This window comes from Pagrus pagrus, assembly GCF_965226575.1.
Source record: "Pagrus pagrus genome assembly, chromosome: 12".
In the NCBI taxonomy this organism is placed as follows: domain Eukaryota; kingdom Metazoa; phylum Chordata; class Actinopteri; order Spariformes; family Sparidae; genus Pagrus; species Pagrus pagrus.
The window spans coordinates 29,417,389-29,431,985 of record NC_140196.1 but is presented as its reverse complement, the minus strand read 5'-3'; the positions used below and the strand labels follow the sequence as shown (position 1 = coordinate 29,431,985).

The 14,597-nt window shown below is 40.2% G+C and overlaps 1 protein-coding gene across 1 annotated transcript; it reads right to left on the bottom strand.

Annotated features, from left to right (window-relative positions):
• Positions 1-6,658: 6,658 nt before the first annotated feature.
• On the bottom strand, positions 6,659-13,824 carry LOC311267196 (uncharacterized protein). The gene is made up of 7 exons (XM_084370098.1): positions 13,467-13,824; positions 10,847-10,991; positions 10,029-10,124; positions 8,641-8,785; positions 8,344-8,489; positions 7,045-7,184; positions 6,659-6,841 (listed from the first exon to the last, which is right to left on the bottom strand). Exons 1-7 carry the CDS (start codon positions 13,564-13,566, stop codon positions 6,693-6,695), a joined length of 921 nt encoding a protein of 306 aa, XP_084226224.1. The 5' UTR covers positions 13,567-13,824; the 3' UTR covers positions 6,659-6,692.
• Positions 13,825-14,597: the final 773 nt, after the last annotated feature.

The following is a 14,597-nucleotide window of genomic DNA, read 5'->3' as shown; positions in this document are numbered from 1 at the left end:
ATCTCTAACATTTCATGATGTAAAGTGTTTCACCTCCTGGATAGATAGATAGATAGATAGATAGATAGATAGATAGATAGATAGATAGATAGATAGTAAACTAACGTGGTCCACTTCAATGTCTATTTCAATAGTAGGACAACTGACCACTGAATGTAACGATAACGGTTGATTTATAAATGTTATCAGACACATTTAATCAGTCTGTAGTCTTTAAGCAGTCTTCAGTTGTTTTTAATTATGACACCACAGCCTATTTAAATTCTACACAGGTGATCTGTGATTTTTGTTCATGGCTCAACCTCCACTTTACAGTAATTGTCACTTAAATCAGCATCATATCAGTTTGCTGCTGTTTATAAATCATCTGAGCACACCTGTCCCTCTCAGACAACATTAATAAATGGAATACATTAAAGGTCAAACACAAAGGAAAGAAATACAAGACAATAGTTTTCATTATTGAGCTATCAGATATTTATACTGTCAGGGTTTCACATCTCACATCCCACTTACCACAAGTTTTTGTGTTGTGAAATATTTTACAGGCTGAATTGAATTAGTCAAATATACTTAATATTAATATAGACAATTATTTATTGTGTGCTGTTTATAATATGAATGTGGGATATTTAGTCTCCACACCAGTCACACGGCATGTATTCTGTTAACAGAATAGCCTTAACATTCAAAATCAGACAAGATCAAAATCTCTTCAATTCAGTAAAAATAAAAAGTTTCTATAAAATGTCATATAGTTGAGACAACATCTAAACCAATCAGCTGTAAGATACTGTTTCCCATGTGTGCATGACATCAGAGCAAATGGGGATCAAGTCAGACACAAATCTAACTAATCTAATCGCTGCTGATCGATTCTGCGCAGGACTGGCTAACTCAGAGAACAGGCCTAATAATCACATCACGGTACATCCAACTGAGGGTTCAGTTTGCAAATCCAGAGGGTGAAAATTTGGATTCAGCCTAAATCCCTAAAGCACCGATAGTGCCATGTTGTGGCAGTGCATGTCAAGTGCAACAGTTGACATGCACTGTTGTAGACCAGAAAATGAAGATAAGTAATAGGCAGAGTTCTGGTTTAGATGAGAGCATAGCTCTCCGACAATCACTAGCACTGAGATGGGAAAATGACAGCAAGAAAAACCTTTCTGTGTACGTCTGGATTTTCTGATAGATACTGTAGATACTACTGGAGATACTACTGGAGAGCTACTGGAGAGCTACTGCATGAGCTGTATTCAGTACTAACAGAGCTTTAAAGCTGAGCTGGAGCAGTTCTCATGAAAGTCAAATCACCTTAATTTACGTTGCAGATACCCCCTATCTCAGTAAATCTATAGACACACCCAGCACCAGTCATCATCCTTAATACTTTAAGGATGTGACAGTGACAATACAAACTACAAGAAATTCATTGAGGTTGCCAAAGGTTTTACTGACAGAGACTGAAGTGGATGTTTCAATCTCGAATGCACAAGGAAAGCCCAATAGCCAAGCTGATTACATGTGACTGTAGTGGTTAGACAAAAAGGGACCCAAACGTGAGATACACAAGCAGGCAGGTAAGGTACAAAAAGCAAGCTTTATCAAATACGCTGAAAGCCCAAAGTCCATGAAATCGAAACAAAAGGAATCCGGGAAGCAAAAGCTAAACAAATTACAAACCAAAAATAAAGTCAATTTAAAAAAGGAAAGTACAAACCAGGAACTGTGGGAGAGAAATATTTAAGGTCCTAAACATTCTGACCTAATAAGATCGGATGTCATATGTACCCTGTATAAACGTTAAGGTATGGATAAGGGCATAGTGATGTCTGCTCTATGAGTTTATATCTCGTAGATATGTTTACAGAACAAGATCACCAACAAGCCAAAGCAAAGCTGGTTGTTTGTGTAAACCCGTAGGATGGCCATTGATCTATCAGACTTACTCTCTGCTACCCACTTTCTTTCTATCCCTCACTTGACCAGAGGTGAGAAGCTCCGCAGTAACGTGTCCCAGATAACCATGTAAGGGAGGGATACTTTCTGAGCTGTAGATATAATCTGAACATTGAGAAAGACTTGTGAGGATTAACATGACATGACTCTGTGCAGACAGATGTGCTGTTATTTTCCCTAACCCTAACCCTCCTTGCAAGTTTATATAAATTACTTTAACTTAAGTCATCGAGTCTTCTTCATCTCTCCTGAAAGGTCAAGCGAGCTGAAATTCCACAACAGGAATAACACAAAGAATCAAAAACCCAAAACACACCATGGGATAGGACACGGAGACACAGGAACAGATTCAGGGAACTGAACAGATGAACTGACAAAGAGAGCAGGAAGCACACAGACTATATACACAAAGGAGCTAGGGATAATTCAGTCGCCAGGGCTGACATATAGGGACAAACAACAATTCACGCTCACAGCTAGAGACAATTTAGAGTAACCTGTCTTTGGATTGTGGAAGGGAGCTGGATTACCCAGAGAGAACCCACGCAGACACATGCACGAGAGAAGAGAACATGCAAACTCCACACAGAAAGGGCCTGCCCCAGCTCAAGCCAGGTCCGTCTTGCTGTGTGGCAGCAGCGCTAACCACTGCGCCACCATGCTGCCAGCATGTCATTAGTCATGTTGGGCACTCAGCCCAGTAACCAGAATGAAAGAGAGGCATTTTACATTTGTGCAAGCCACTGATTTGTTCAAATTTTAATGTGTGATACATATCATATCAACATTTTTACACGTGTCATATCATATTCACATTACATGCATATGAGCAGACTTCATTTCAGGAGAATGAAGAGATGGTTGTAAGGATGGTGGTGGCAGATGATTGTTGTGCAAGAGACCAATGTTTAAGCATGAAACCACTGGATATTTTTAGCCAGACATCAAGACATTTTCCAACTGTGTTAATGGCATCAAAGCTGGACATTTTTGACAACATTGTTGGGACAGTTTGCATCCATGTTTCTGGTAACAGAACCAGGAAAACCCAGATATGATGTCCTTACCCTAGCAAAGCCTTTTATGTGCCTAAATCTAACCAAACCATACGCACAGCACTGTCACAGCAAAGAATGTAGCCTAACAAAACGTAAAGTTAAACATTAAGAAACGTAACATTTTACCATATCCAACGTAGATTCCAAACATTTATTCTGGCAATTGGGTTGTGGGCACTGTCATCATGAGTGAAAATCAAAGCAAGGTAATAACCCCATTATTAACAGTAATTTATTGAGCAGCATCGCAAACTTTGACTTGGGTCAACATTTAGTTGTGTGGATCAAGCTGTGGTCCAGCATGCTGTAACAGGGCAAACACTTGATGGGAGGAAAAAAAAGGTCAGACAACTGAAGAAGCAGTGGTGCAGGCTACTCTTTGCTGTGTAATAACAGTAAATCATACTTGGCTCATACCAGTGATTTGCTGTGCCCTTTTGCAAGCACTGGAACTAGTAACACAAAAGGAAGCAGTATTTAAAATTTCACAACATTTTGTTTTTTACACATCTAGAGTGATTAGGGCAACAACTGTATTCCATATGTTTGTGAGGTGGGAGCAGTAGACATTACCAGAATCATTTGACTAGATGTCAAAGCAAGGCATTAATCAATTAGTGACAGCACCTCTGCACTTATTCAGTCCTACACTTCTTTCTGACTGTCTTCATGTATGGGATGTCTAATATTTGCAGGTTTCAATAATCTTTAAACTTGTCTTAGAGGGGAAATTCCAAACAACCTATAGTGCTTATGTAGTGTCTGTGTGTTTCTTAGACCTCCTGAGCTCTGAGTGACAGGACAGGATGGGACAGGACCAGATGCTTCCCTTAAAGTATATGTGGGAAGGTGACGACATAAAGGTCTTATGTACTGAACAACAAGTCCTTAGCCTGTAGTGTGCGTCAGAGAGTAGCTGAAGGAAGAGGCCCACACTGAGAACTGACCAGTTCAGAGGTTAGGATTGATTTAATATATACATTTCCATCTAAGTATAGAGAGACTAGCAGGTCAACTTTAGATAACATCGATATGGTCACACAAACATATTCTCTTGAGAAATATTCTACAGAGGTGTTATGCAGACCCATTCTTTCTCAACAGGATAGAGGGGCCCTCAGTTCCCCCAAAAACAACAATTAGAGGAAATGGACAGACTCTCAAAAGGACCCGCACACCAAAGAACGGGGGTGAATTTGGTTGATCTCCTAAGACTGAGGGTCCGAGAGGAGTTCTGATAGAGCAGAGGGCAAAGCATTTGGGCATCACTTTGCCGAGATTTGAGAATACCAGGGAGTGCACACTCTGGTTCGGACGCTGGCTTGAGATCTGTTTCAATAAAGATTGCTCTATCTTCCACCCAGCCTGCCTCCACAGAATTCCTTTATCAACATACTACACACCGACACCTTTGGAGGACGACAGCCCATACACTTCACTTACAAACAATGACAGACTCATTTAGGCCAGTTCATTCAGGCATCTACAGTATGGCTGAAGGGGTTTGACCTTTTCCCAAAGCAATTCCTTCTGCTCCTCAGTGCTCTGTACCTGCAGGGTATGGAGTTGACTGAGCGGGTGTGTGATGTCCTGTGCTATTGAGGTTGCAATGCGTGCAAAGACCTTTTTGTTTAGCCCTGCAAAGTTGGGTGTGGAGAAGCCAATTATCCCGGAAGCGTGTTGGTTATCCAAGGGATAATGCCTGAAGAGGCGGCTAGGTTCTGCATCTATAACATTGTGTACGGTCGACAAACAGTAAATATAGTAAGACAGTATATTTAGCAGCCATGTCATTGTCCCAAAATCAATATAAACATTTTTACTCCCTGATGTACTGTTGGCTGCAGCCTGAAGTAGTGAGTTGAATATTGAATCAGAAGTGAGATGATCGCTTGTGTTCAGAGGAACAATGTAGGCTACTTAGTGTAGCTTCTGTGTTGTAGGCGTCATCCTGTGGTGTTTAGAGGACAATGCACTGAAGACTACACTTAGATATTCAGATTTTTCTCATTTAATTCATTTTTGAAGATCAAGGTGTGTGCAGCCAGCTATGTGAATGTCACTCATTTTCGATAGAGGCTAATTTATAACAGTGAACCGTTTCAGTGGAACTATTTGAGTAGTTACATAGGTGTCCATACATCAAGATTGAATTGACACCCTGCAGCCGATCAGAATCGAGTATTCATCCAGACAATGGGTGACTTTGGTCCGATTAGTAACGTCATATTAAAGAAGTGGCAGGAACAGTAGAGGAGAGAATGAATGGTGCTCTGGTACAAATCAGAGAAGATGGTTTGTTCCCAGTTTTAAAAAGTAAACATACTCTCCATGTATATGATTTATTTTCATGGTGGGATAGATCTCGTCCAAACATAACAGTCAAATACATTTTTCATTTGATTTGATAAAACTTTCCAGGCTGCATTAGATGTTAAAAATGAATGCTTTAATTGGAAATTCAGAATGAATTCAACAAAGTTCTGAAAACATATGATAGTTAATTTTCTCAAATGATATAGTCAAAAAGCAAAGAAACAGTGTACGCATGTCCATTTTCACTGAATGGATAAGAAAAAAATGCCCATAAATGCAATAATAATACTGTGATAAAATAACAGTACAAAACATGATCAAATCACATGCATGCCTATGTATAAAAAGTACTTTACAACATTCATGGTAGATAGTGAAAACAGAAGTGGTTTATTAGTATTTCAAAGAAAGTGTTTCAGATGTGGAGGCATTGTCTTAATTGCAGTTTGAGAGGAGAAGTTTTTCAATCTTCCCATTACAGACTCTTTTTACAACCTGGACCTTATTTCTAGCATAAAATATAATCATTTACTCACCCAGATAACTTTGGTGTCATTTGGAGTCTTTCGGACGAAATTAGATCCAGTGGAGCGCCGCGTATATCCATATAATGCGAGTGATCCGGGCACTGAAGCGCAGCCTCTGAGCATTATCTGCCACGAAAACTAGTTCATTTCACCAATATTTTATTATGATACGCTAGTGCGGAAAAATATTCAGCCATGTTGCAAAAAACTAGCAGTAGCAGCTACAGGTAAACAAGCCGGCTGTCGCGGGTGTGCGCACAGCTTTCAGAGGTGACATCATCCAGGTCAGAGGTTAGTAGGTCAACCTACAGACCCCGGATGTTGATAACAGGCAACCCCGGACTCAGAGGGGAATAGCACTAGCGTATCATAACAAAATATTGGTGAAATGAACTAGTTTCGTGGCAGATAATGCTCATAGAGGCTGCGCTTCGGTGCCCGGATCACTCACATTATATGGATATACGCGGCGCTCCACTGGATCTAATTTCTTCCGAACGATTCCAAATGACACCAAAGTTATCTGGGTGAGTAAATGACCATATTTTATGCTAGAAATAAGGTCCAGGTTGTAAAAAACGATAGTTATCCTTTAACACCCCCCCTTTCAATTCAAATCAATTTCAAACATTCCAAAGAAAGAAATACAGTTCCTATCCATGTTTCCAAAATCCATAACTATTAACTCCTTCATAAGTGCAAAATCCTTTTAATTTTATTATCCTAGAGTATTGCAATGGCTTGTTTGAAGCTGTAAATAAGAGTGGGTCTGGGCAGACAGTTTAAAGACAGCAGTGGGATTGGAAAGACTGTAATCGGTTACTTTTGTTTAAGTAAAGACCTTGAATTTGCTGCCATCAAGCGGTGATATCATCAGCCGGGCTGAGCCTGGGGAGTGAAGTGGCCGCCTGATGTTTCTCCAGATGACGGTACAGACTCGGAAAATCAGCAGGACACACACTAGCACCAGCAATACAGCTGATAAGACACAAAAGGAAAGAAGTAAAAAAAAAAAAAAAAAATGACTGGGAGAACTGTCAAAACTCCAAAAAAAACCTTTAAAATGGAAGCCACAACCATTCTTTTTATTCTAAATGTATTAATTTAATTAACTGTGAAAGATGGCAGTAGAGCTGGTGTTGGTGAAGTCACAGTTGGGGTGGCCATTTTGTTAAACTCACCCATGAACACAGAATTTGTAGTGGGGTCCGCTGGGTTAAAATGTTTCATGATGTTCCCGACCAGAGCCACAATCACCACAGGGTAAACAGTCACGATGTTACGCACCCAACGGTCCAGCACCCAGTTCTCAAGGATGAACCTGCACACAAAGCAACTGTCTTTAGTAACGTGTTGATGGAGGTTTCAGTCGTCCAGGTCACTGTAATTCTAAGTGCTGTATCGTAGGCAACTGGACTTGTTTCTCTGTGTCGGTGTCTCATTACAGAGTCGTTAAGGACACGTGTGAGCTCTGCATTTCAGAGTCGTTAGTGCCACTTGGCCACATATTCATTCCCTATGTTGGGGAACATCTGAGAAACTCAGGAGGATCTTCAATAAACATCATATCTTGGTTCATTTCAAACCTACTAACACATTGAGGCAGAAACTTGTCCGTCCTAAAGACAAAACACCCAGGCATAAACAGAATGTAGTTGATGCTGTCCAATGCAGACAGGACTGCACAGATTTGTACATTGGGGAGACAAAACCTCTCCATAAACAAATGGCACAACACATGAGGGCCAACTCCTCAGGTCAAGACTCTGCTGTCCACTTACATCTGAAGGAGACAAATCATTCCTTTGAGACATGTAAACATCTTGTCCAGAGAAGACAGTTGGTTTGAAAGAGGAGTAAAAGAATCCATCTATGTCAAACTGGAACGACCGTCTTTGAACAGAGGAGGAGGCCTAAGATGTTACTTATCACCCACCTACAATGCTGTACTGAGTTCCCTCCCCAGACAGCTTAACACACCTGACCTAGCAACCGACATGAAGGCAGGTTGGGTTAACGACCCACAAGTGGCCTAAAAGACTCTGAAACTCAGAGCTCACACATGATCTTATCGACTCTGTAAGGTCACACCCACACAGAGTTTAAAAGCCTGCAAACTCCTCTCCAGTTAGATAGAATTGTTTTTAGTAACATGTATCAAGTTTCATGGCAAATATTCTAAAAAGAAAAAAGAAAATGGGTTTTATTTATGTCTTTGTTCATTTGCGATATGGCATCATACATTCAAAATGGCAGAGGGAAGGTTGATGCAGGTCCCTGGGTCACTACATGGAGGACATATGATGTGTACACGGGGCACACACTACTAAGTCAGCTACTAGGTTACCCAATGTTATTCCTTATTTTGCATATCTTATTTATAAATGTGATATAGTTTACACTTTACCAGTTGAATTAAACATCAATTTTAAAGTCATCAGATTTTATCTATAATTTAACCTGGTCCAATCAGAACTTACCATCCCAACACCTCTCCAAACAGGATGCACAGAGAAGCTGTCGCTGCTGTGCTCCTGTCCACACCCCACAGGTGGAGAACAAGAGAGAAGTTGATCAGAGAGGCGATGGCTGTCCATGTGGTGTAGAGAGCCAAACCATTCTGGACCTGAACATATCACCATGTAAGGGCACAAGGTTGACATCATTCACAAGGGTGTGGTTTAAAATGAGACTTTTTTCATCAGCAGTGTACTGCACAAATGGAAAACACAGTTTGCCAAAACTCTGAGGTCTATCACACACACACAAAGCCATACCAGTATTCTGAGACAGGCCAGGTCTTTGCGATGGTATGTCTGTAACCAGAGTCCATAGTAATCCGTGGCAAAGCAACAGAAGAATAAAGCACCATAGTTGGAAATCGCTATCATGATTAATACAACCAGAGCAGCCAACATCAACCTGCAAGAGAGAGAGAGAAAGAACGAGGGACCCTTAATGCATAATATTTGCTGCATTAATGTCAGTTTTTAAGTGATGATCACCCACAGAACAATACTGGGAGCAGTTTCACAAGACCCCCCTCATATTTCATAATTATATTGATGATTGTGTTTCCCACCTAACCCAAAGCTATTTGTAATTATTAGAGAGGCAACCATACTGAATACTGACAAAACTAACTATATTCGCATAACAAAACGGGCATCAAATCCATTCGTAAAATAATTGATGAAAACATTTCTCAGTTGCAATCAAACAAAATTCATTTTGAAGTTTTTTTATAAACTAAATCAATGAAAAGACATTTAAAAAAATGTCTATGGTCACTGGTGAACAGAGGTTTAAAACAGGTTCAAACGTAAAAAACATTTCACCGACTATTGAAGAGGTTGATTACACACTCACATTTAGACCATACTGCACTTGGATTTGAAATGCTGTTTCTTAGACAGGATCCAAAAGGACGATAGACTCTTCTTAGCAGATTAAAGAAGATATTCATTTTTTTAACAAACACTCAATACAGGAGTCTTGAGTTCTGTCTGAGTTTCTTTTTAGAATTATTTCAGTACAGATTTGTCATTCACAATGTAGCACTACCAGAGATAAAATAGGGTGTGTCCCCTGGATCCATGGACAGTGAGGTAACAGCATCCTTTAAAAGCTGTTATGCTCTAAATACTTATAGAAGTAAGCGCAATGTCTAAAACTGCACCCATTACTATGTCCTGGAAGCTTTTTGTTGGCAGCACACAGCCTTTACAGTTCCATATTTATGACATTTTATATTCACCTACCAATGCAATGTGACTTTGGAGAAAAACTTTCCCAGTCATGTAGTTTTTTTTGGAGAAAAACTACATGACTGATATCTTGACTTTCTTGGGGGGTGTACCACCCTTTAAGAAGATTTTTAGCCAATTTTAATCATAAATGTAATTCACTATTCTCATACCTAAATACTTAATACTGTCCCCAATCCCTCCACCTCTCTATGGTAATACATTACACCGTTTAATGTAACAATGGGTTTATTCTTATATATTGTTCATTTCAGTGGGCCTCTAGTGCTCCTCAATGCCTGGGCTAACCCATATTGTCACCAAGCCAAATCCAACTTAAACTCAGACTGTGTTTTGTTTGGTGTTGTTTTTAAATTTTTCAGTGTAAATAACATAATAAGTAGAGGAAGAAGACATACTCCCTGTCCCACAGCAGCAGCCATGTTATGTTCAGCACCATGTTGGCCAGCCAGCAAAAATAGAAAGCATAGGGCAGCAGACACTGAGCCCAGGACCTATTTACAGAAAGACAAATATCAGTGTCATTCAGTGTGGTATAAAGTACTCAAAAGTCATACTTGAGTGAAAGGTACAAGTATCATGTTTAGTAGTGTTGTGATAAAATAATACTTTGGTAAAAGTGAAAGTCACCTATACAGATAGGACTTGACTTAAAGTCTTATAGTGTTTTGATTTTTTTGTAACATGGAGGAGAAAGCTCCATTTTACACTGCACTCGGGGATCGACGCATCTCGACTGGCAGGACAGTGGTGAGCAGAGCAAGCGACTGCTAACATGAGTTGTTCAAAAACCTTCCTTTTAGTAAACTCTGTGTACACAAACAATGTTCTCAATGCTCATGTTCATGTGAAGAGACCCTGGTGATACTAGGTGCAAAGTTTCATGTTGTGTCGAGTCTTCTTAGTGTTTTAAAAATAGCGATTTTGATGCTACCATACAGCTGCCCCCCTAGCAAAAGATAATAATTTAAATATGTGCTACTTTGGCTCTGATGCAGAATGTAATCTGCAAAGGAACTGAAGTTAGTAACTGAAGTTATGAAATAAATATTAAAGTAAAGTAACTCAAAATTGGACTGAAGTACAGAACTTGAGTACGTCTGTAACATGATGGCATCAGTGCTGTCATTGGCATGTTGCTCTGACCAATGAGTCCTATCAGACACATCAACTGCTGAAATAAATATCCAGTAAGATCAATTTGATGTTAACTTACCCTCTGAACACATATGTTGTGTTGTATATGACCATGAGAGTGAGCCAGGTATAGATGACACCCCAGATGGAGAAGGTCCAGCCAGCTGGAGTGATGTCTGTCTCATAGCGGGCCGACACATTACCTGTAGAGGAGTGGAACGGACCTAGAAAGCAGAGACAGTAACTCACCAGACTGATCTCCAAAAGCAATGTTAGGTGAAGAGGTCTGGCTCACTGAACTCTGTACAGGCCTGTCAAGTTCTTCCAAACTGGAAAAACATTTTCTTTACAGAGCTGGCGCTCTATGCCATTGCACTGTCATGGTGAAACTGGAAAGGGCCAAAGACAAACTGTGGAGGACACAGTTTGTCTATTTTTTTATCAATTGGCCAAAAAAGGATTGTATGCGGTCAGATGAATATTTCTTTTACTGGGAGTAAGGAGCCTCACTCAGACCATGAACAATTACAGTATGTGGACACACGCGTCATTCTATAAGAAAACAGGACTATTTATGCTGCATTGAAAAGTCATGGAGTCAGTCAGCGAACAGATGGAAAGTCTCAACTCAGCACAAATTTGTATTGTTATAGAGATGGTATGTATTGGGTGTGAAACATAAATTAATAATTTGTGTGCGCATTCAGAAGCTTTATCTGTTATCTTGCAAAAACCTTTAAACATGGAAGCAGTGGTGGAAGAACTAAGTAACAGCACAAGTTCAAAAATGGAGGGATACTCCACTATAAGTACAACTGATTCATTCAAAAATATTACTTGGACTGTAATATTGATTTATCATATCTATTGATATGTGAGCAGTTGGACACAACAATATACCGAATTTTGCAATAAATAACTGTTGCAATGCTGTCGTGGGACTGTGTCGATATCTACCACCATATCACAAGGATATTCTGCTTGTAAAGTTTATGGATCTAAGGGAAATCAGTAAAAATGCATTCTACTATACTGTATGTCCTTGTCATTGTATCGTTCTTTTTGAACAGCAGAGGGCGCAATCAAACTGCTCAAAGAGACAGACCCAGCCCACTCCACCTCTGCTTGGCTGGCTTTGTTGGTTGCATTCTTTATGCTTGACATTAACTGTTCACTCACACAGTCACTCTGGTAATGTTTGTTTTTTTTGGGATGATTGAGCTGTAGTAACACTCCAACCTCTTCACACAGACACATTGACCTCTTCAGCCTCCGCTCCTGTCGAGGCCACTCATCCTCTGGACCTGCTCTTTACTGCAAGTGTCCCTAGGCTCGTTAGGTGGAACAAATAGGCCGATTGCCACGGTGCTGCGTGCCGCTGCTCCGCCACCTAGTCCGTCTGCTTCACCTGACACTGCAGCTGCGACAGCCAAAGTGACAGTGTTTCCCAGCGGGGAAACGACAGGTCACAGTCCAACCTTGAGAAAATTATGTCAACCCCTTAACACCAGACAACCACTAAACTTACAGTTAGGAAATGATAACATGTCAGTTATGCTGACAGAGATTTCCATTGCCCTGGTTGTCTGCTGGAAAAAAAGAGGATGGGAGATCTGTGAGGCCCCCGGTACAACCAGAGGGGGGATTGGTACTGCTACTGGCTGCTGTATTGTTTTGCAATTGTACATAGTCCAGTCAGTCATTGCCAAAGACAGTGGCTACTTTTTTCACATGGACTACTTTTAGCTTACTATAGAATGAAAGCAGAAGTACCTCAAGTTAAAAGAAAAACAAACAGTATACAAATACTATATGCAGAACACATTAGATTTACTATTATAGGACATTGTTCAAGTTATCTTTTTCTTTATATAAATATTGTAATAAATGGTCCACTGTCAACAATTTTTAGGGAGTCAGTTTGAGAAATACATCAACCCAAATCACTAACACGTGTAACCATTGGTTGGGTGTGGCATAACAGTACAATTACAAATGTGGGCTAGTACAAAACAAGAAGAAAAAAATGCACTGACGTGCATCAACCATGGGCGACACCCACCGTGAAGGAAATGTCTCATCATCTGTTTGAAAGCATCGAATTAGATTTTTATGACACACCCTAACAATGGATGTAGGCTTTTTTTCCATTTTCATTTTAAAATGACTTTGTTCCCCACCCAGGAGCTCCAGAGGCTGTGTGGGGACACCGCAACAACTCCCATTAACATTCGTTTAAGCTGGTTCCTTCTGTCTTTGGTAGAAAGTCCACTAACTCTACAGATTCAGTGACTTCTTTTGACCGAGATGTTGCCGCTGCTGACATGATGAACACGGTACAACAAGCCCGTATCATTTGTGTATCTTGAAACAAAAAGCCAACGCCTTAAATAAAAAGTAAGCTAATCACGCAACTCCTTGTTAAATGTGCTAATGTAACATCAGGCACGCTGACGGAAACAATTCCTCATAGTGTCTGTGCGCAGGAACGTAATGAGCTGCTAGTGGAACATCTCAACTGGGAGTTTCTTTTGCAGTTTCGTAACTAGAGAAGACGCTGTTGTGTAAGTTAAGGCGAACACAGACCCCGTGTGGCTAAGTACGTTAACGTTATGTCAAATGTAAACACGTTGCAAATCGGCCGAGATTCCAGAAACTCTAGTTAACACACTGAAAACCCATAACCACGTTTCACTCACCTCTGCCCGCTCCGGCCAAAGCGTTAATAACTAAAACCGCAATAAACACGGCCAGACATAAGATTATAACAACTATTCGGGGCAAACTGTTCTCCTTCATTTTAGCTCGTTTTCCTCTTTGCCTGTTTGCGTGTGCTGCTCTTCTGCTGGCTTTCTGTCAGTTACCAAACAACAGCACGTTGACTAAATGATGCCTTCACGTGCTCTTTGTATACGCCCACGACCTTAGAACTGCTGGAAAAAGACGGAAGGCTCGGACACACAGATGGCCCCGTTTCCACCAGAAGTTAACCTTCCCATCTGCATACATGACTAGACCTGGCTCTGATACTGTAACTTTTCGGAGTTGGTAAAGTGCTTTTCGTCGTTGCCATGAGGTTGGAGGGTTTTAGGGTAGGCACGGGACGCTGAGGCGCGATGGTGTCCTCTACAGGAAAAACTGGAAATACACATCCCCAAACTGCTGTTACTAACCAGACGGTCCCCTGCGAGGATCACTCACCTCACTTTACAGTTCCCACGATTCTTTCTTTTTCTGTTTTTTATCTGGCCATGCTGTGAGTTCACTTACTGAGGGTTCACATTTATTTATTAGCTCTTATTGGCTTTATTTCAAACAGATACTTTTGTTTATGAAGTTCAGTTCACATATCAGTAGGAGTAGGCTACTAAACAGCCTGTGACTGTTGTATAATGTCCACTGTGTCTACAGTGTGATTGTCACTAGTTAGAACTTAAGTGAATAATTTTGGCTTTTATTATCTTAACCGTCAACATAAATCCACAATACATTTGTGGATATCTGCAAGTGCATTCTTTATAGTCATTATTCCAATTGTACATATCTAAAACTGCATTTGTACTCGTTATTATGCCAATTTAGTAGATCTGTTAAGACATTTTACCAGTCACTATGTTTTTGGATATTCAAAATTAAACTATGGATATCTGGAATTGCTTTTAATTTTGTATGTCTAAAATTAAAATTATGACCAGTAACAGTTAGACTGCAGATCTTAAATGAGAGTTTTCTTTGTAGGAACTTCATTTATCAGATGGTTCATTCTGGATATCAAAATCTACTTATGGATGACTGAAATTAAAAGCCCAATACACATGAATAGCAAACAT

What these genes read in the sequence shown, in the direction of transcription:
- LOC311267196 (XM_084370098.1), bottom strand. Translation starts at nt 13,566, where the DNA reads ATGAAGGAGAACAGTTTGCCCCGAATAGTTGTTATAATCTTATGTCTG. An exon ending in ACAACATATGTGTTCAGAGG is followed by an intron (nt 10,125 to 10,846) that starts GTAAGTTAACAT and finishes TTCTGTAAATAG; the next exon opens with GTCCTGGGCTCAGTGTCTGC. An exon ending in TTTGGAGAGGTGTTGGGATG is followed by an intron (nt 7,185 to 8,343) that starts GTAAGTTCTGAT and finishes CTTTGTGTGCAG; the next exon opens with GTTCATCCTTGAGAACTGGG.